The 22,774-nt window shown below is 39.7% G+C and overlaps 1 protein-coding gene across 3 annotated transcripts in view; it reads right to left on the bottom strand.

The window, feature by feature from the left end:
- LOC138212923 (ephrin type-A receptor 6-like) overlaps positions 1 to 22,774 on the bottom strand; it is a 53,765-nt gene that overhangs the window by 16,789 nt on the left and 14,202 nt on the right. For all 3 annotated transcript variants that reach the window (XM_069173603.1, XM_069173604.1, XM_069173605.1), the window contains exons 3-8: positions 15,077 to 15,205; positions 14,166 to 14,315; positions 13,912 to 14,073; positions 13,581 to 13,809; positions 3,590 to 3,745; positions 2,548 to 2,898 (exon numbers count right to left, since the gene is read on the bottom strand). In XM_069173603.1, coding sequence (XP_069029704.1) covers positions 2,548 to 2,898; positions 3,590 to 3,745; positions 13,581 to 13,809; positions 13,912 to 14,073; positions 14,166 to 14,315; positions 15,077 to 15,205 — 1,177 coding nt within the window. The remainder of the gene's footprint in view (positions 1 to 2,547; positions 2,899 to 3,589; positions 3,746 to 13,580; positions 13,810 to 13,911; positions 14,074 to 14,165; positions 14,316 to 15,076; positions 15,206 to 22,774) is intronic.

The following is a 22,774-nucleotide window of genomic DNA, read 5'->3' as shown; positions in this document are numbered from 1 at the left end:
TTCATGTTTTTCACAAGATGAATCCTGCTAACTTTGGTAATCCTGTGAATTTTCATCTTGGGCCATCACCAGGTCAAAACATTTATTAAAAGTATGTTTGATTTATATATGTATATTTTTACCCAGCACTTCTGTTTACTGCTAAATAACTGAAAGTTAATTGACTCCCATCATAATGTAGTCCCAACATCTCAGGAGCTGATTGTGTCACGTCCGTTTCAGGAGTTAAAATCTTTCCAACACGCCCTCATACCAAAACAACACAATAGGTCTATTTTCAAAGGCTCCTAAAATGATATAGATAAGTATTTTTTGTGCGCTCTACAGGACCAACATATCCTGATACCTCAATGACAGAGTGGATCATTTGCCAAAATGACATTTATGACCCTTGGACAGTGCCTGCGGCAGGTGTCCTGAACCTTCACCATCATGGTAGCAATAATAAACACAAAGCTAACATTTCGAAAACAGTTGCAGCCCAGTAAGTTTAGGCACCAAAATCACTTGTGTAGGTTTTGGAAAAGATCATGGTTTGTCTTAAAATACATATTTTTGTTACGCAATTTAAGATTAAGTTAAATAATTTATGTAAAATCGCTTCCATACATAAATTTAAATAACTCAATGTCGACTTATTCACACAGGACACAAACAGAGGTCTCCTCAGTACTCTGTTGATCCATCAAACCACCGCATGCCTCCTGCCCAACGTGGGCTTGGTCCCTCTGCGTCGCACCACAACCACGAAAGGTCACCTACATAAACATTAGTTGTTTTAATCCACTTACCCAATAGACCAGTGTTTTCATTTTCTGGGCTGTTCCTGCAGCTTTTTCATACAATATCAATAATTTAAGCTTATCAGCTTCATAGTTTTAAACCACAGCCATCAGTCTTGATTAAATAACTATAAGGTGTGTCAAACTTAAAAAGGCTACAGCTGTTTCTTCAGTGTGGCAGATCCATATTTCATCAACATTTGGAATATTAATATCAAGGGCTTTGGATATGAATCGCCACCCCTCAAAACAACTTGATTTGGACATCCTTTGTATGTTGTTTGCATTTTCCAGATCTTTTGATATTTCTATCATTCAGTGTCCTCAGTTTCATACAAACCAAAATTATCTTCTTTTTTTTTTTTTTTTTTTCTGTGGGCTGAAAAGTAAATGGCAAAACAGTACTAATACAATTATGGCAACCTATTATTACCCCCAATATTTTTTTTAGCACAGATATAACCACAATTCCCTATTTTAATATCAGAGCCATTGTTAACAGATGAGCATCAATCTTGTTCTCATCAGAATTTCCTCTCAAAACCTGATTGCTGCGCATGTTGAAAAGGGGGGGAAAAAAGCACATCGAGTACATCCCAGTATAATTTATTAATCAACTCTCTTCCCTTCTTTCATCTCAACCTCCTCCATCAATTATTCCATCAATATTCTTGCTCTTAAAATATAAAACACTGGTTGACCTTCAGGCCTCTTATTTTTTACTATTTCAAGCCTAAGACGATGCTCCCTGGTGAACTGGTGGCTGTAGTTGACTCTACGTCTGCTGAGTTCTGCTAATTAGGAATAGGTTCAGGTCACACTGGCTCTGTCAGCTCCTCCAGGGTAAGAAGGGGGTTTCACCTATTGACACATTAGGCTGGACGGAGAGAGACAGACACTGTCTGTGCTCAAGAAAGTGAGAGGCAAATGTAGCCCTCCCATTACTGGAGTATCAATATCTTCATCTGCTCCAAGCTGCGATACAAACACAGTATTCATGATGTATGAAACTGGTATTATGTAACTACAGAATATTAATGGATCGTGTTTAGGAACTAATATTGGCCAGAACGAATGGAAAATAGAGACTGAAGAGGTTCTGTCAACTAAAATTTTCCATTTTCCAACGACACTCCCTACTGTCGAACAGTCATGATGCATCAAAGTTATGTAATTTAACTTTTGGTGAACACCTTGTCTGCTCGTGCATGTTAGGCTGGTAGGTGCATCTGGGCGTTTTGGACATTAGCAAGATGAACTTGAATAGAACTAAAAATCCTGGCAGTTTTCGTAACCTAGGTTACTAGTTTGTAAATTTAAAACCTGTAGACTCTGGCTCTACTATCCAACAGGCTGAACCACCAAGCCAACACTCCATGCCGTGCCACCGGGATTAAAATGAAAAATGTTCACAATATTTAGTGGTTTGCCACGTGCCGTCTCAGCCCTACAACGTATCTTAACATTTTTTTTAATGTAATTATGAAATCCACTGCCACAACTAACATCTGTTTTTCTTTTTTTTCCAAACCTTCATTCACTAAATAATCCATTATCAACTCATCCACTAATTGCTTTAGCCCTCATGAAATTAGTTATTCATTTGAACTCTCATTCAGGTTGAGAGACCATATCAAATCAAGTCAATCCTATGTGCGCTGGGAAGCATATCGGCTTATCCTCATTCCCATGGTTGGATTTGAAGACAGTAAAACAAACTGAATCAGAAGGTTGTACTGAAATGAACAAAAACTCTGCAACTCACCAGCTTGGTGTGTATTGACAGTAACATTTGCCAGCGAGCGTGCAGCCACACCCAGCCCAGAGACGCCATTCATGGCCTCCACGTGGAAGGTGTAGTTGGCATGCCTTGCAAAGTCTAGTATTGCCACAGAGGTACCAGTGATACCAAGCGGCCGTGGGATGAACCGTAGTTCCGGCTCACATGGTTCGCACTGTGTCACAACACTGTCGCCATCACTTCCATCACAGCGCTGGCACAGGATGTTGTAAGTGATGTCCCTCCTGCCTCCTGTATCGCTAGGAGGCATCCACTGCAAGAAGAGTGCGGTGTCATTGATCAATGAGACCAGGTTCCTGGGAGCTGATGGAGGCCCTGAAGAGAAAAGAGAAGGAATTATAGACAGATTTTCATCGGTGAATCACTTGTCACTTTTTAAGATGGATCTTCTACAGATCACACTACACATGACCTTGAAGATGAAGCGAGAGTGGGCACACCCCCACAGTCTGACAATTAGAGGCCCTTTAGCAGCTACTGAGCATAATTTGAAACTTTAGCATGTGTGTTTAGTGTCCAAGTACAGTAGGTGTGTGGGTGGTTGGCTTATATCCTGCTGTATTTCATTCCAACAGCTTGTGTCAGTTTCCTGGAAAAAACTATGGCAGTTCATATTTTTTCCCAGTTTTCACAGCTGTGCAATGTCAGAGTTGGCAAATAAATCAGAACTGTTGTGAGTGAGTCTTTGAATATGTGCATGTAGGCGTGTGGATGCTAAGCTTTGAGAAGGCTCTAAGTGTTTCATTACAGTGTGCTACTTGTCAATTTCAAGGATACTATGATTGAAGTACATAATAATAAAATAAAAATTATAACTGTTTTGATTTATGCATCAAATTTAAAATGAGGCTCAACCATATTAATAAAACTTAAATAACTATGTAAAGAGAAATCAAGAAACAATAGAAAGAAAGAGAAGATGGATGGTGGAAAAATGGTAGAAAAGACAAAAAAATATGAAGTCCTTTTGATAAAGAAGTTAGGTGTATATAACTTTTCTACTAACTTGTACAAGCCGTGGTGGTGGGGTCTTTGAGAGCCCTGTAGAATCCTTTATCGCAGTGACAGATGGTGGCGGCTTGGTCATGGCTGGAGCTATGTAGAGGACACTTGGAACATTTAGTGTTCCCGGCATACGCCTTGAAGAAGCCAGGCTTGCAAGCTGGAGAAAAAGAGAGGCGGAAGAAGACGGTTACAGAAGGTTAGTGTTTCTCACGCAACTTTATAGCGCACATACATTTAATTCACATCTCCAGCTGCTTCTCTCCTCACCTGTGGTCTGACCTTATTTCCCGAGGTACTATGGATCACTGTCACCTTCTTATTAGCTCACTAAGGAAGAGGCACACACCTGTAATGGCCAACTCACACAACCCACAAATGTGTTTGTAAATCAACACTAAGAAAACACATTATAGCTAAACCCAGGTGATTACCAGATGTACTGCTGGCAAGCGGCAGCAGAACAGCAAGTGGCCGACTGAATGTTAATATAACCTTACTGTTTCACATAATGTGGCCACATTATTTGGCAGTTAGCATGTCTGCTGATGTTGGCATGGAAACCATCCTTAGTTGGCTGATAATGAAAATAATTCAGCCATTCCTGTTTTTGGGTCTAAATAATATATAAAAGTGTGAAAATGAAATGCTACACAACCTGAAAATTTGAAAGTTGGGGACCAAAATTCATTATCCTCCAAAAACCATGACTGTTTGTAGGCTACAAAATGAGGCTAAATATATCCATCAAAACAATAAGGGGCTTATCTTTGGACAGTAGTGGACAGGACTCCTGCTTAATAAATACTTTCAACGGTATCCATGAATCCATGTGAACATTTGACCTTTGAACACCAAACTGTAAGAGATGGGGTGTGCCACATGTGAAGAAATTCCATCCAGGCGTTTCTGAGATATCATTCATGAGAATGGGTCAAATAGGGATCACAGTGACATTGACCTCTGATCCCAAGATCGAACCAATCTATCCCTGGTACCAAGGGAACCTTTTGGCCAAGTTTGAGGAAATTCCTTCAAGGTGTTCTTGAGATCTCGCTTTCACAAGAGCGGGAATGACAGACAACCCGAAAACAGCAAATTGCCACCACAGAGGTATAATTAGTAGCTACATCAACAGCGAGTACAATAGTGCAATATACATGCATAAGATAACAAATACTCGATATAATATTGTCTTAAAATGCAGGTATATATCTAAGTTTAAGGCATTAAAACTAAAAAGTCAGGAGCTAAATGCTAGGGAAGAGCCACTGGAACAATTTCTTTTAATCAGCAGATTTAATAGAGTCCACACGTTCAGTTCTCTTGAATACAGAGTAAAGTTTGTTGTGTTTGTGAGGCAGGAAAAAGGTGAGCTATTAACATACAAATAATGCACTATGAAAATGTAATCACAACTTGCTTTCACTCTAAAACCTCCATCCACTTACATAGTCCATTCTGCTGACCCGGGTATTCTCAGTTTTCCATCCTCACACCAGTTCACTTTCGACTACCTCCAGTTTTAACTTCCTATTTCTTTCTTTCCATCAACCCAACCAACTCTCCTTATCTCGTCAATTTTTCTCCAACTGTTTTGCTCTGCCACCGTTTTCACCTTTTCTTGTTTTTCATCTTTATTCCAATATATTTTCTCTTCCCATCTGTCCTCCTGCTTTCCTCTCTGTCGCTCTTTTCCTTAAGGCTTATCAGAAGATGGCAGAACCATTGCAGATTGCCTCCTTCTTCCCAGACTTATCTCGGCAGAGAAGAACAAAGCATTAATAGTGCCGTTATTTAATATTCTGGGAATTCTGGGATAATTGTATTGCAGAGTAATTTGTCTAAGAATATTTGTGTGTGGGTGGGATAATAATTTCAAAATTAGCAAATAAATATGCCCGCTATAAGACAGACAATGCCGTGAAGGCGCAAAAAGGTAACACTGAGAATTCAATCAAGACTTTATGATAAACAGCCAGAGGGATTTTTTTTAATTTTAATATTTTCCATAGCTGTGATAAGTAGGCAGAAAGATGCAGTATAGTGAGGCAAGTTTATTTATTTTCTTCCTCACATCATCTTCTTTTACACCAACACTATAATCTGTTATATATAAAATGAGCCATTTTGATCATATGGTGGCAAGTTTAACACTGTTTCACATGAATGATGGTCATCTGACCATTAACCATTACTGTACACACGACTGCTTGTAATGAACTGTAGTCTCTAGATTATCCTGGTGAAATCAAGTAAACTGTTTTTGGTCTTTGTTTGTACACCAATCAGACACAACATTAAAACCACTGACAGGTGAAGCATAAACAATACGACAGCCCAGCAATAAGTCCCCCCTTCATTATTATGTTCAGTTGTTGTCCTCACCATTTAAATGAATTGGTTTGACAAAGTATTAGGGGCACTTCTCAGTATAACCCAGAGCAGCTCAACAGCACCACATATTAGTTCCAGAATCATAATTTAAATGAATCAACACCTCCCAATTAGATTGAATAACAACTGAACATAATAATCGTTATGAAGGGAAGACTTATTGGGCTGTTGAATTATTCTTTATATATTTGTTGGTTCACCTTTGAGTGGTTCTAAATGTTGTGGTTGATCGTGTGTAGTCATATTGTAAAGGAGAATCTTATTCAATAGGGTCAGTAGATGGAGATCCAGTAAATTAACATGTAAATGTCAGCTTGGGAAAACTCTGGGAGAGCACTGGTTGAGCATTAGAGAGCTGACCTCAGGCAGGATTGTTGTTATTTGAGCTGCTCTCGTGCTTCAGGATCAACAGTTTCATTTGTTCATTCAAATGATAATAATGAATTGTGTACAGACTTGTAGAAGTACAGTGTGTCACACCAACCGGGAACAATATGTATTAAATATTATTCCAATATATTTTTCTCTAAACAGCATCTTCAATGTTACTAAACAGAGAAACATCTAGTGGATAGTGTCATCACCCCACAGGCTACTGTTATCAACCACATTTTTACATATTTCAACAATGTTTCTTAAAAACTTGTCTACATATCATTTTGGCAGATGGTTCTAACTAGATACAACAATTCTCATGAGCCTCAACCTGCTACAATTGAGGAGCCAGTCGGAGGTGCAAATTGGAGCAGTTGGGACTCATAAATGTTGAGTTGTTGCAAAAAAACAAACAGATCTGACATAGAATTTAAAAGTGAAGCAATTTAAGCTGTAGCACACACAGACTAATAGAAAAGACAAACAACACATATGCTGTATGTACAGTATTTATGTTGTTTTGGCAGATGAGCCAGAATTTGTCATTTGGGATGGGTTGATGAGCTAAACTCGCTTATCCTTCAGGAGTAGAGGTCTCCAAGCTTTTTTCCTCTGAGAGCTCCTTTGACCCAGCGAGTAGATTGCAATCTACTGGTTGGAGAGCCCTGCTTTAGAGGGTTGTGGGGAGCAGGCTGCCTATCTCAGCTGTAAGTGGGTGAGAGGTGGGGTACACCTCGGACAGGTCACCAGTCACTCACAGGGCTAACACAGAGGAATAGATAACCACTCAAGCTCATGTTCACATGTTGTCTGCATGTTTAGAACCAGCAGTTAATCAACATGCTGGGAGGAAGCCGAAGCACCCAGAGAATAACCCTGCAGGCATGGAGAGGAAATGCAAAGTTGAGACAGATATTTAGCAAAAGAAATAAAGTTTATGTCTAATAGATTAACCAACTGATTGCTGATCCATTAAAATTGACTTTCTATACAGCTATAGATTCTATTTAATTCCAGAAAGCTACATTTCCTTTATACACGGTGGTCAAAGGTGACTAAATGCCTCAAAACCTTCACTGTTTTTGTTTATAAAGAGAATGAGAACTTTGAATGACTTGCGAAGTGAAAACAGGAGGAAATATAAAGATGTAAAAAGGGATGAGATGAAAGATTGACACAGAGGCAGAAATCCTCGCCAGAATCCCATTGCTGCTTAGCTCCTAATGAGAAGAGTAATTTGTCACCCAGCTTCCAATTTTTGAGGCACCTCATTCACATGGATATTACTTTCCTCCGATGCTGAGGTCCTGCCAAAGGCAACAAACACACAGATTCATTTGAAATTCCAGCTGCTCCCTGCTCTATGGTATAAGCTGGCAAGATCACCACCAAAAAGCAATTACCATACTCATACCTCTATTTCTATCAAAAAGTTAGAAAATAACCCACCACCCCATACTCGCACACACACGCACACACACACACACGCACACACACGCACACGCACACACACACACACACACACGCACGCACGCACGCACGCACGCACACACACACACACACACACACACACACACACATAATGGGATCTAATTTGTTTACTATCAGTTGCTCAGGTTTTTGTCATTTTTCTTCATGTCATGTCTTTTTCATGAAAGGAACAAAACTGGCATAAAAACAAGTAGTATAGCTAGTAATAGCTTTAGGGCTGAAACTAAAAACTCATCATTCAATTATTCTGCCTGTTTATTTTGTCGATCAATCAATTAATATTTAGTCAGGAATATTAGAAAATATTGAAAATTGTCAGATCTACTTCTTGCACATCTTATAAAGATGTATTCAAATGTCTCCTTTTACTTCTCCAGCAGTCCAAGATCCAATAATATTCAGTTCAGTATACTGTATGACAAAGAAAATGAGCAAATCCTCTGTTTGAGAAGCAGAGAATGAAGCTGCTTGGCAGCGATTGTTACATAAAAAGTCACCGTCTCCATCCTGACAGTAAGAGGGACTAAAAGTCTTACTTAAATCTGCAGTCTTCCCTTTCTGGCCATTTGGGGGCAGCATGACAAACTGTCGGCACATCGTTATATTATAAATTCTGATATGGCAAATGTGATAAGAAAACAGTTGCCGATTGTATGCAGCAGATCTGGAGCTGCGTTAGCATTAATTTGGGTTTATATTTGTGCCCACCTGACACATCCAAGTCAAAAAGATTTCACTTTCACACTCAGTCTCTGGCTCTGTATCGTTCTCCATCAACTCCGAATGAAAGTATTTGGCCCTTTAGTTGCTAAATTTACATTCAGCAAGTTGTCCTTTCCTTTAGCAGCATGGATATTGGTCATGTGGAGGGAGTGTAAAGTTAGTTTTTAAGTTAGTTTTTCTTCAAATGTTTGCTGCCTGCTAGCTGAAAACCCTGCTGATAAGACCCCTGAGTGAAAACCAAAACACTGAGCTGAAAGACACTGTAAAGGGAAACTGTAGAGTTGGTTGATAGTTCTCTGTGGATTCATTGCTACAAGAGATCCATAAAAATATTGATTAGTGAGGATTAAACAATCAATGCAAGATGTTTCAAAGCATATGTGAAGGCTTCAGATTTCAGATTCATCAGGTAGCCTTCAGGGGTTTGGTCAAGCAAAGTACATGACCCACACATTTGCAGGGATGTAATGACACCAGTTAAGAGATATGAATTGTTTGGGTATGTAGGGTAGGAAGTTTTCTCTTGGCTTTACGTTGTCAGAAACAGATGGAGCCAGAGACTATGTTTACCCTGGTCTCTCAGCTTTGATATGCAGATGGGAAGTTCACAGAGAATGAGTGATGCCCTAGTCTGGCTATGCACTGTTAGAGGCCAGAGTAAACACAGTCCTTAATGGACAGAAGAGGGGCACAGTGACTCAGATACAGCAGAGGAATGTATTGATCGCCACCTTTCCATTCCACTCTACCTGAATTTAAGGTCACAAGTTTGTACTTCAGGCTGGAATTCAGCAGTGAGTACTGTCAACTTATGAGCACTCTGACATGGACATATCAGTGGCACAACACAGAAAGGGAAAAAAAAAGACTGACCAAGTTTAATATGTCTCTAAACTGTCTATTAATTTGCTTCCTTGCCATCAACTCTCCTCAACTGCAGACAAAGAACCGGGGTGGCTTGGCATCAATTTCAAAAGATGTACTGGCTTTGAAAACTGATGTTTAGTATATTTTGTGGAAACCAAAATATTTGAATTTGTCAGATGCTGGGTGAAATCACTTATCTTGCTGGTGGGTTTTTGGTCTTGTCTGCATATGTACTTGGATTCAAATGAAAATACGAAAAGACATCTCTATTAGCTTCCCCTGGAATTCACTGCCTCCTTTTGAATATGGTGCTGTGACGAAAGGATGTGGAACAAATAGCATTAGCTCTATGATGTTGCTTTATCTAGGTCATGATATAACCAGCCTATCTCTGAGTAATCCTCTTGTGGCTGACACTGAATGAAAGGAATAGAATAATAAAGCACTCGATTGAGATGTCAGAACAGTCTGGCAGAATGCTATTGGGGTGGAAAGAAGGGTTTGATAAGCGCTGATGCCTTTGTTTAGGCAGCTGGGAGGGAAAGATGGACGTGTTACCGCAGAGCTCCGCTTATATTTGGGAGCATTGGGGTTTTCCCCATGCTCTCTCTCTCTCTCTCTCTCTCTCTCTCTCTCTCTCTCTCTCTCTCTCTCTCTCTGTCTCTGTCTCACTCCCCCTCTGTCGCTCTCTCTCCCTCTTTTGCTCTTTCCCCATGCTGCCTCTCAGACAGCTTTGATCACAGCACCCTTTGAAGCAGTGTTCCAAAATGAAAACGAGGAGAAAGCAGAAGTCATCGCAAGTTCATGCCTAAACTTCCTGCAACTACTTGCAAAGTGCACATCTTCGTTACAGCTACAGCTCTGTCAGACCTATATGGAAGTTATTGATGAGAAAAAAAAAATAATTGGGCATAAATCATTTAAGCCATAAATCATTAATCATAAGGCCATAAAGTGTTGCTACTATTGAACACCTCTTTTCACCTGATGTTAAAGAGCTGAAAGACGCTGTTTGAGAATTCCACAGCAAAACGCTCTTGATAGAAATACAGAAAAACAACAGTGAAGCAGAACCTCTGGTTTATTTCACTCAAGACACTTCATCAGTACTTCGTAGAGGGGTGAATCTTAAAGAACAGCCATTTGGGGAACTGCACTTGTTTTCTTTCAGACTAACCCATCAGATTGATCAATATTAGTTTTATGTCCATACGTCCACTGCAGAGGTAACCAAGGGAAATGTTGCAGACAAACAGACTGGACAAGACTGTCTATTTTTATTAGTTTGATTTTAGAGCTGGAAACAATTACTTGATTTAATTTCACTTGATTTAGTGAACTGAAGGAAAATTAATTTGTATCTATTTTTAAAATTGATTAAACATTCTCTGGTTCCAGCCTCATGAATGTTGAACTAATTGAACTTATGCTGTCAGTTGGATAAAACAAGCAATTTAAAGACATTACTTAGGGTTCGAGGAGAAATTTGTATCTACATTTTCCTCTTTTGTTGACACTTCATATACAAAACAATTAATAAGCAAATCATTTTCAGATTAATTTATTATAAAAAAATTATCATCAGCTGCAACACCTGTTTGGTTTCCATGTTGTACTTTGAATGCATATAGATCCACGGATGGGTCATGACCCTCATAAACACTCTCATTAATAACCTTCAATATCTATTATGGTTCTATTATGTGCATATAGCTCTTTATGCTAAAGCAGATGATGTTGCTAACAGCATAGGAATGCATTTTATACATAATGTTTTTTCCAAAGTATGCAGCTGACCTTTTCATATCTCTGGGAATATTAGATATGCACATGATTTTTGCATCAATGTAATAAAATATATTGGATAAGCTGAACACAGACATAACTGTTTGGTTGTTTTATCCATTGGCAGCATCCAAACTTATTTTTAGCAAAATATGCTGTATCAAAATAATGTAAAATTACATTACACTCTCGAAGTGTCTGTCCACTAAGGTTTGTTATTTTGAACAATATCCAGTATGTATGGTTGAAAAAAAAAAAAAAAAGACAAACATTGTTTTCCAAGTGCCAAGTGGGTTACTGCTGCAAGAGTTACTGACCCATTCACTGTAGCGGCTGCCAAGATCCCCTTGATGCTGGTGCAACTACAGTACAATCAAGAGAGGCAACCACTGTCAGCTAAAGGGGGTCGAACAGGGAGAGTATAAATGTAGGACATAGACTAGCGACGCCATGAGTGTGCTGCTCCTACACTGCAGTCTCATCAGTAATCTCTCCTGACAGGCTCCTGTGTTGTTTAACTTTAACTTGAAATGATTGAGAGCAAACGAGGGAGAGAAAAGATAAATTAAAAAAAAAAAAACAGATAAAAGAGAAGATAAAAAGAAAAATTACACCCGAGGAGCAAATAAAGGAGATATTACAGCTTGTCCTACATATCAGCTGTACTAATGACTGTTGGAGTTCTCTCTGTAATACCCCGAGTAACCACATCACCACAGGGGGACTACGTGGATTTCACCCCAACGAGCTGAGACTGCTGCAAAATGTGGTAAGTAACACGGAGTGCACTTCAATTGTAATCATACAGTGTGGCTCCATTTAGCTCCTGCCTTAATTACAAGAGTAAATCTGAGTCTTGTAAATGAAAGGGAAGGTTGGGAGAGTTTTAGAAATGACTAGGTGCGAGCTAAATTAGCTGTGAAACTAACAAATGAAGGCAATTAGCCAGCTAGCCCCCAGTCTGTCTGCACAGTCTAATTGAGAAACCAGGCCAAAAAACTATCTGGAACAAGTCAACAGTTTCTTTAACTTTTTCTCAATCTGTTTAGCTGATAATGGACCACATTTAGGCAGTGCTGAGACAACTGATTAGGTATGCACAAAAAGCCATTCACAGAAGCATTGTGGTGTTCAGAATTAGATTTGAGTGTTGAGTGAGTGATTTCTGTGTACATGTTAAGTGGCTGTATGTTTGCAGTTATGCACACTGAATGATACTCATCAAGGTAACATCAGACATAAACACCACAAATTCAAAACCAGCTGGATATTACAAAAACAAATCCCTTTCCCATTTGAACTACATTGTTGACAGAGTCCAGAGAGGTCCTCATGAGAGCCAAAGCAATTATTATTAAATGTCAGGAAACCCTCGGTGTGAAACACAATCTCTTCCTATGCGCATTGTTTATGATTTCATAGCAGAAAAGGATTGCAATGAGAGACAGTGAGTGTGAATTACATGGGAGAAATGAAAGAAGAGGAACAAAGGGCAAGCAAGTGAAGAGTAAACAAAGTGGACAAGACAGAGGAGAAGATGATGCGGGGAGGTGGAGCTGAAAAGGGATGAAGAGAAATGTGGATGGAAAGGATCAGACAAGGATGCAGGATCTTAGACCGAGAGGAGGGAATATCAGTTCTGTAAAGTCAAACTCCTGCAGATGACTGCGGAGGCCCTAGAGATCTGTTAGTGTGATGCAATGCCTCCTTCCTCTCCTCTCCTCTCCTCTCCCCTCTCCTCTCCCCTCCTCTCCTCTCCTCTCTTCTCTTCTCTTCTCTTCTCTTCTCTTCTCTTCTCTTCTCTTCTCTTCTCTTCTCTTCTCTTCTCTTCTCTTCTCTTCTCTTCTCTTCTCTTCTCCTCTCCTCTCCTCTCCTCTTCTCTTATCCTCTCCCCTCCTCTGCTCTCCTCTCCTCTCCTCTCCTCTCCTCTCCTCTCCTCTCCTCTCCTCTTCCCTCTCCCCTCCTCTCCTCTCCTCTCCTCTCTTCTCTTCTCTTCTCTTCTCTTCTCTTCTCTTCTCTTCTCTTCTCTTCTCTTCTCTTCTCTTCTCTTCTCTTATCCTCTCCCCTCCTCTCCTCTCCTCTCCTCTCCTCTCCTCTCCTCTCCTCTCCTCTTCCCTCTCCCCTCCTCTCCTCTCCTCTCCTCTCTTCTCTTCTCTTCTCTTCTCTTCTCTTCTCTTCTCTTCTCTTCTCTTCTCTTCTCTTCTCTTCTCTTCTCTTCTCTTCTCTTCTCTTCTCTTCTCTTCTCTTATCCTCTCCCCTCCTCTCCTCTCCTCTCCTCTCCTCTCCTCTCCTCTCCTCTCCTCTCCTAAAATTAGTACAAACACACACACACAAACATGTCTGAAGCAGCTTCTCACCGCGGCAGTAGCCATCCATCTCCTCGTGGCCAATGCTACAGACACAGCGGCCCAATGGTACCAGCCAGTCTCCGTCGGCACCACAGTACAGTTTGGGTGTGTCCCTCTCTTCTGCATTCTCCACACATGCACCCCTCACTTCCACCAAAGAGGATGAGTCCATGTGTGGCACTGTGTCAGGAAATGCTGCCAGGTTTCTTAGCGTCGATGGGCAGCGTTTGTAGAAAACCTTTATGTGAAGGAGAAGAACAGGAGGATTGAGCAATGCAGGGCTTGTGAAAGATGTGAAATTGTAGGTGTAGTTCATGCAAACATGACCCGGTTCACTGACCTTGACAGACACTAGAGCAATACAAGCGCCCACATCCTGGAAGGCCAAGTAGAAGCCCTTCTGTGTCACCGGCCCCACCTCCCTAACCTCAGTATTGAGGCGAAGAACCCGATCTCCAAGATCTGTCTGTGTGAAACTTTCATCTGCTGCTATGGTGTCCACCTTGAAGCCAACAACACACACTCCAGTTAAATTCTACTGAATGATACCAGTAGTGCAACCGAGAACTCTTTGTCACAGATCCAATAGCCAACCTTGGCATAGTCGGTGGGCCGAAATCGCGTCATTGCAGAGAGCGGCTCATCTGTCTGCAGGTAGAAGAGGTTGAAGGTTTCCTTACAGGTACCAGACACCCAGGGGATGGAGTTACAGTCTCTCAGTGTGAAACGCAGCTCCACATATACCTGAGTTAAAAGAAAGAAAAATAAATAAACAAATCATCACAAACTCATTAGATGTTTAAGATATTATACGTGTATTAAACATTTTCCCGATGGCTCAATAGCCGGCCTGTTTTCTGTCTTTGGTGAATCCTATTTCCAAATATTTGTAAAGGGGTTATGGCTATTTTTGTAACCATAAAAGTCATATTAAAATCAATCAAATTCAAGCATTTTAGCAGTGAACTAAATCACTGAAAGTAACCCAAATATATAGGCAATAAAAGATACATTTGAGAATGTACAATAATCTTTTACATGATTAAGTGTAACCAATGAAAACAGTTTTATAAAATGGAGGTTTCTGCCTTTTCAAAGTAGACGGAGAGAGGTGATTTTCTAAATCTGATGGTCTAGCCAGACTCTATTTTGCAATACAGCTGTGTTTCACATGAGGAGCCCTCCAGTCAATGTGTACAGAAGGAATGCTGCTCCATCTTTGATTTATTACGAGCCGCTCTGTATTGACTTTAATGGAAATCAGCCCCTCTCTGACTGAAGTGGTGTTTTTTTTGTCACTGTGAGGTACATCTGCCTGCCATTTTTATCCCCCGATAGGTTATATAGAAAACGCTATTCCCTCCAGGGTGTTTTACACTTTCTCAACCTTGAGACAATGTCACAACCACAAACCCTGCGTCGAGACTTCTTCATTTGCTCCAAATTTCAGACAAAGATTTCTGAACAGCTATGTGTCAGAGGAAGTGTTGTGATGTGGTCCAGACCCTCTGTGCAGCTTGCCGCTGGATCCATCCAGACCGTAGCCAGTTGTTTTGGTTCGGCTCCATTACATGGCAAACCTGGAAGGTGTGGATCGGTCTGTTCTGCTCATCCATCTCTGTGATAGCATCCCACTGTCAAAATACAGGAAGAAAATATGGGTTAATCTGTGAATACCACCTGACATAGTTTGTGTTATTGTAAACAAAATGTCTTTGGCTCCAACTGTAAGAACATCAAAAACAAAACACACAAGCAGGAAGCAAGGAGCTTAAATTTACAGTTAATTTAAGCAGCACATTTGCTCAATTTCTGGAGAGCAGTTGTTCAATAATAGGACTGTCCTGCAAGCATTATATTTGGTATCATTTTGGCGAATTGACCCTTTAAGACAACAGCAATTTGTAGATTAGTGTTAGTGACAGGGATATGTCTAAATACATTCAGCTATGGTTATGTATTATATTAGTATTTTCTAGGCTTTATACAATAGCAAATAGTAAAATGGAGATTGTGTTTGGGGATTATAATAAATGCACCTCTGAATGATTTCAGAGCTATTCCATAAAAGATTCAATCTGTGCACCTTCTTTTGCATGTGGTGAAACTTAATTTCTATAGAAACCTGATGCTTGAGAGACACCAAGTTAGTTTCACCAATGTTTTCAAGCTGTTACATCAGCCAGACTCTCTCATTTGTCTGCTCTGCTTTAACGGTGTGATAATCAGAGCTTCAAAAGCCCTAACATTTATTGACAGAACTTCTTTCTCGCAACTCCTGTGGCATTACATGAATGACTGTGATTGTGCCAGTTGCACAGCTGGATATGTAATTATAACTCAAGAGCAAGAGACACATGGAAAATATATAGCATGTCTATTTTAAGTCTATCCTGTAAAGGCCATGGCAGAGATGTGTGAATGAGACTACATTTTTCTACAAATAATTTGGATAACATTTTTTATTTCTTATATAGTAAATGAAAAAACAAATAGTTGTGTCAAGAACCAACAAAAGGGAGTTTGGCAGTGAAGTTCAAATTATAACTCCTCTCTCCTACAACAGGCCAGTTATGTTGTGAAGTGGGTGTTAATATTGGATCACTGGTTTCAGAAAGTTACAGAAATGGTCAAACACAATTCCCTCTATTCAGAGGCTGGATCCTACAAAGGATCCCCCACAGAGATGGTTGCTTGATCTTCTCCAAATGAGACAGTGGAGCCTCACACAGACCAAACCCTAATGGCTTCCTCATCAAATCTAAAAAAATCCACCATCGAATTCATCACTGAAATGCAAACATTTCACTCAACAGTGTAACATACTCTGATCAGCAATATATCCCAGCTGCAAGCAAGGAAAAAAATCAGCAGACTTTATGCTCGTCTTCCTTAATTTTCAGCAATGCCTTTCTAATCTAAATGTAGATACATATATTTAGCACATGAACTGAATCAATTAAGAAAAAGAACCATAAGAGAGAAAATAAAAGATAAACACAATGCAGTTATGTGACATTTGTTGACATTACCACTTGACAAGGATCAGCCGAAAGCTCGATTAAACATGTGATGGCGTGAAGCTGTCCTCCCATAACACATCACCCTCGGCAACAATACAGTGGAATTTAGCACTAGAGACCTATTTTGTTTTCGTTCTCCAAACAACAATCTTTCCATAAATCCAACCAAATTGTTATTGTACCTCAACCTAATCAAACCTTCACGCCATAAAATGAGGTACTGTTTGTTCTCCTGCCGCCAGTATCTATATCATATCAGACGGTAAGGACAAACTACAGGACACAAACTTCCTGGATGGTGTACAATGGATTATAGGATAATGGGGGCAGGGACAGAGCTGCTAAACAGATTTCAACTGAACGGGGGTCACTATCCACTAAACCTTCCTCTGACCTCCTCTCTCACAATCTTCGTCAAGATGTGGAGGACTGAAGCTCCCTGATTGCACACTATCATTTCCAGGTCACAGACTATAGCATGGAGGTCATGAGAAAGCACACGCAGCTACAAAGAAAACACTCTGTGACTGCTTATTGATTTTACTCTTCACTAAGCCGCCCCTGCATTATGTAAATCTCTACCTGTGATTGCTGCAAAATGGGGCGTTCAATAGAAGAAAACTATCCAGAGCTCCTGTGTTGGATGCGACATGCATACATTTTAAAACACACACAAGGACACGGGAGTCGTGGAGGAAATTAAAACAACTGAGGTAGAGTGTTCCCTAATATAAATTATTAAATAGCACTTTAACCTTGACTGGAGTGTGCAAAAGCAATTAATCTTATATTAATTAAGCTATCTAAATAAGCTCTATGTGTCACCCATGGGCCAAATGATTAATCAATCATACTCACTTCTTTCATTTGGAACTCTGGCCTCCCAATAATGTTTTGCTTCTGCCTTTATGATGTTAAGAGGACTTTGAAGTAGACTGTAATCATAAATATCTCTTCCATTTGTAATAGTTTAGAAAAAATAAAAAGCCGGTCTTTGTGTTTGCTCATATTTTCCCCACTGGTCCACTTTGCCAGTAGGTCAAAGTTTTACTGTCTCCTTGTATATTCTCAATGGCCAAGCAGCCCCCCCCCAAAAAATCTAAATAACTCTTTTCCCATATTTCGTTGATTTATTAGTCCTAATGTGTACAACCCTGTGGTTCTCTGTAATATAAACAGAATGTATGATACCAACGTTTCAGCGGGTATTTATGACCTTGATAATAAACTCTTGTGTTGAGACAATGCTGAGAGTGTTTCCCACGTGTTGAGAAATTAATTTTAGTAGTGCGAGGCACGGTATGTGACCGACGGGCATACAGAGACTTATGCAGGTTAGAGGGCGAGAGTGCCATCCAAATTATTTTTATTTTATTATTTCATTTTTAGATTTATTGTTGTGTTTATCTAATTGTCTTGCCTTGATTTGCTTTATGTAACTTTAACATAAAACCTAAACTGAGTTTCATTGCACCTGTGTATAATGACAATAAAAATCGTTCTCAATTTTGATTTTCTGTAGCTACAATTCACTTTACTGTTAATATACATATATATAATTATTATTATATATATGTATATACATAATTATTACATATTCATTATTTTCAAGACAAAAAATACAATCACATACTTTGAGGAAAAGCAGTCCAGTATTGAGCCAGCCAGGCCACTAAAATATCAGGATCAAATGAAATGTCACACAAAACAGAAACTCTACTATTGACAGTATTTGTTCTTCAGCCGTTAACAACTTTGACAAGAATTGCTAAGAAAAATACTTGATAGTAAAGAGGTGTTCACAAGGGTTGAAATATCCTCAGACAAACAATTAAAGCGCTTTTAAACAGGGAGGTGGAAGGGGCGCGCACCGGGCGCACCGGGCGTCTCCACGCTGCGGGCGCAGCCTGGTGGGTCGGCGGGCAAGATACTGGCTATCATCCAGCGGTGCAAAGGAGTTTGAAAGACGGAGGAAAGCGATGTGGCCTCTCGTACCGTCTTACTCACAGCCCCGGGGGTCGTTCAGAGGTTCGTCCCGCCGAGCTGACATGGAGGCCCCGGAGCGGCGAGGCGGAAGGTCAGCTACGTTTTCTGCCGGAGAAGGTTATTTATTAACTTCTAAGTGGATATCGGCTCCAGAACACAGAAGACCTCGGGCGGAGACGCCGTGGACTCATCGGCTTCACAACAGTGAAGGTGTGACTTGTAAATTGTAAGTAAAAGCAACACCAGAAGAGACCCTACGTAGCTAAGCTAGCAGTAGTCGAGGCATCAAAACACTTAAAACCTAACAACCCAAAAGTTGAACTCTTTTAACTTGTTTAAATTTATAGTAAAAAAAAAAAAAAAAAAAAAACAGGACGTAAAATCTGACTTAAATATATGCCATAAAACAGTGATAAAAAGTGTAATTTTATAACAGACCTTTAAACAGACCAGTGGACCTCTAGAGGGGCATCAGTACTTTAACATCTCTCCTCACTGCAGTGACATCAGAGTCACTACTTTTGCTGGTCATTTGCAAGGTGCCCTTATGAACACTGAAACAAGTGGTTTCTATTTCTATAATCATTCCTCCCGTTTATAAAGACTGTTTGAAGACAAGGGACAAACTCTTTACTCTGTAAAAAAAACAAAAAAACATTGTGAATTTTAGTAAGACAAATCAAGTCTCTCTTTTTGTTACTGTTCCCCAGCCCTGTACACACATGTTTTAGTTTTAAATGGTGTTGTAAAAAGGCTGTGACTTCACAAAACACCCACTTGATTTAATTTACCCACAATGCGGAAGCAACCTATTAGCATCAGTTACACTGGATTGTGTTACATTCTTCATCTGAATGAGGTGTGCCGCATTGTTCATAAGTGATCGCTCAAAGGCCCATATGATCGGGAGGAATGATTACAGCAAGCTAAACTTTCAGTGTTCACATAGGCTCTTGTTTATTGTTATAAGGCGCTAAAGGTCCATCCAATAGTAGAAGTTTTTCAGGCTGGACTGAAGTGTTTTCCATCCCTGGGAAGAAAAATAAATCTTAAAAAAAAAATAAAAAAAATTCAAACGTATTCAGAGACCTCCACTGTCGCATATGACTGCAAGGCCTCGGCAGTGCTTTGCCACATGCCTTTCAGACTGTCATTTCTAAGATTTTCTGCAAGTGTAAAAAAGTGCAATTGCCGTAAAAGTCATAGAAAGTATCTTAAAGCAGGATTCGCACGCTTGATGTAAGAGGAGTTTCTTCAACATATACACTGTATATTCTCATCTCGTGGCCTCTTTGCAGAGCTTGAAACAGAAACTAAGTATATATTTTTTTCTTTTCTTTTTTTCAAAACACTTTCTGGTTTGCATAAGATCAGCATTAAGTAATTGGAGTACCATTATGCATACAAACAAGAGAAAATGGTGATTTGTCACTCTCTGTGCCTCAGTGTCGTAAAATGCACCCTTGGGATGTGGCATGGTTCAGAGCAGAGAAACGAATGCAAACCCCGAGTTTGAAAGATGAGCTGCAGCCCACGTTCTCTGAGGCAATCAGATATGCACTTACTAATCGCTCTGCCTATTAGTCCCAAGTTTAGCAGACTGTAGCAGGCAGAAACCAGGTTTGGAGTACCAGGTGTAAAACTAATTAATGTATTGAACTCGCACTAATATTGCAATATGAGAGTGAAACAACACGTTTTCTTGAAAGGGCCTGATTTAAAAAAAAAAAAAATAAAATAAACTAGTCGTTGACTTAGTTTTGAAGCTGACCTTGTGATGAAATACTGATACATGTTTTGGCATCATGGTGCTTGATTATGTTAAAAAATGCCCCCACATATCATCACTATGACCTGCCCCTATGAAGCATCCTGTTGACTTCTGCTTGTTTAAGTGCACCTTCTCCAAGTCCCAATCTATGAGGGGCCATTTGTGTCAAGGTCATGTCGAGATGTGGATGTAGACTGAGTATGTCGACTGAACATGTCACAAAACATTTGTAGATAAACTTTGAACTGTACTTCAGTTGCGAGAAAACTGTTTTGACAATCTGTTTGTTTTTGTGAATTTTAAACTGCACTTCTGTCATCTTGTCCTCACTCCCTGCCATCCTGACGTGATGTTCTGCATGTCATCCTGATCTGACTGTGTTGTTATAAAGGACATTGTGATGTGACAATCCCCCGTCATTTGACCAGCACCACAGGGAAATCGGTTTGCAGTTGGTTATTTGACAGACGTTCAATTCAGACTACCGGTGTAATCACACTGCCCTACTATATAGTTTTTTTTCATGTTATTGCATAAACTTTTTTTTTTTTTTTTTTTTTTTACAGTAGCCTCCATGTCATGTGACGTAAACCTCTTTTTCTAAGTTATGTTAAACGCATGGGTTGAGCTTTTTGACCAAGTTACCGTAATGTCTGTTCATTTCAGCCACATCATTATGCCTACTGGCATAATGCACGTTAAAGAAATAACTAAACACCTTTCACACAAACATTCAAATTCATTTTATTCATTCAAATTCCTTTTCTTATACATGACCAATTTTAGAAAGGATTTGTGAACCACAGGGTCACATGATGTGGAAGGTAATGGAAAAAAAACCCCACAATATTTATGAAATATTGTGTATAAATGACAAAGTTATCAGATCCAATGTAAAGAAGTGTGATGACACGATTTGTCCTGAGCTCTTCTGAACTGAATGTCTGTCGATTATCAAATGTCAGACTTCATGACAGCTGCAGTCAAATTACATCACTGTATTATTCCCAACAACACAGTCAGACCACAGAAGTCACAGTTTAAAGTTTAATAGATGTTTGGTCACATGTTCGGTTGACATTAACAAAACCTCTCAAAATATTAATTTTAACAGTCATGAAAGGCATCAGTGTCTGCAAACAGACCAGCATTTAAAGGAGAGGGTGGAAAAGCAGGAAACACTTCATGATTATTGTTCATCAATGACTGTTTACTTTGAGTGTCTTAGTACCTCGTCAGACTTGAAGTAGACAGATTGCACCTGCTCAGTTTCCATCAGTTCGTTACGGTAGACACAAATAACATGTTGGAGTCGAGATGTGTTCTGGTACTTGATGTATCTGTAGTAAGAGTTGTGGTGTATAATATCATTAAGAAGGAAACATTCTCATCTGGGTTGTATGCAGTCGAACATTTAGTTAGGGATAGGTCATGATTTTTGAATAGTCTAATAGTTATTAAAATATAAAAAGTTAAATAATAGTTCCCAGCAAACATGGAATAGTATTTGTACTTGTAATGCCCATCCCTACATTTAGTACACTTCTCTTTTGAATATGCCTTGTGACGGGTAGTTGTGTAAAGCAATCAGCATGTTAAATGTGCAGGGCTGCACACAGAGTTATTGAGTTTCAAAAGCTTTGTGCTTCACATGCTCTTTGAGCCTCTGGAACATATTAATCTACGTGTGCTGTGCAAATTTAACATTTACACAAATAAACAAGCACAAACTGTGAAACCAGTTAAAAGTACGTTTGGCTTGAATGTTGTTGCTGACAGAGCAGCTGGACAGAGCACCTACTTGCTGTGCATATGAATCCCAACATGTTTATTCCATCCTGTCATGACTGCTTGACTTGAAAGCCACATTATTGTGAAGAGATGTTCAGACATGGGAGACAATTCATTGTGGGGGAGTTGGGATTGTTCACCATGGCTCCCAGCATCTCAAGGTTTGCACTCAGCTCCTGACAGCAATCTTTGACAGCAACTAAATATTGTCGGTGGGAAGTTGTTATTCAAGTTTTTGGGTGAAAAGAGTTTCAGATGGAACTTTTGCCTTGAAAAGATCATCTTCCAAATCAGGGATGGCTGCATAGAGATCAGACTTACTAACGTAACAAGAAACCTTTCATTTCACTACCATATCACTTTGAGTTGCATTTAATGTGCGTCTCAGTTTTTAGAGCCAACATTCAATTGAGTACTTAATTTAGCTGCATAATTAAATATTTCTTGTAGATTTATTTCTCTGAGAACTTTAATGTCCTCTGCTGGAAGTAGAGCAAGCAGAAAAAAGTATGACCAGAACTTTTAGATTCATTTATCAGTTCAAGACAAATTAGCAATAGGGCACACTAATTTTGCCCAAACCGAGACCTGTTCTTCCAGCTGCTGTTCTCCTCGCCTACACATAACGTATG

Source organism: Embiotoca jacksoni, unplaced genomic scaffold (genome assembly GCF_022577435.1).
Source record: "Embiotoca jacksoni isolate LCO1_2020_lvr unplaced genomic scaffold, fEmbJac1.0.p SCAF_6, whole genome shotgun sequence".
Lineage (NCBI taxonomy): Eukaryota > Metazoa > Chordata > Actinopteri > Embiotocidae > Embiotoca > Embiotoca jacksoni.
The sequence above is the reverse complement of the archived record's forward strand: the minus strand, read 5'-3'. Positions and strand labels throughout refer to the sequence as shown.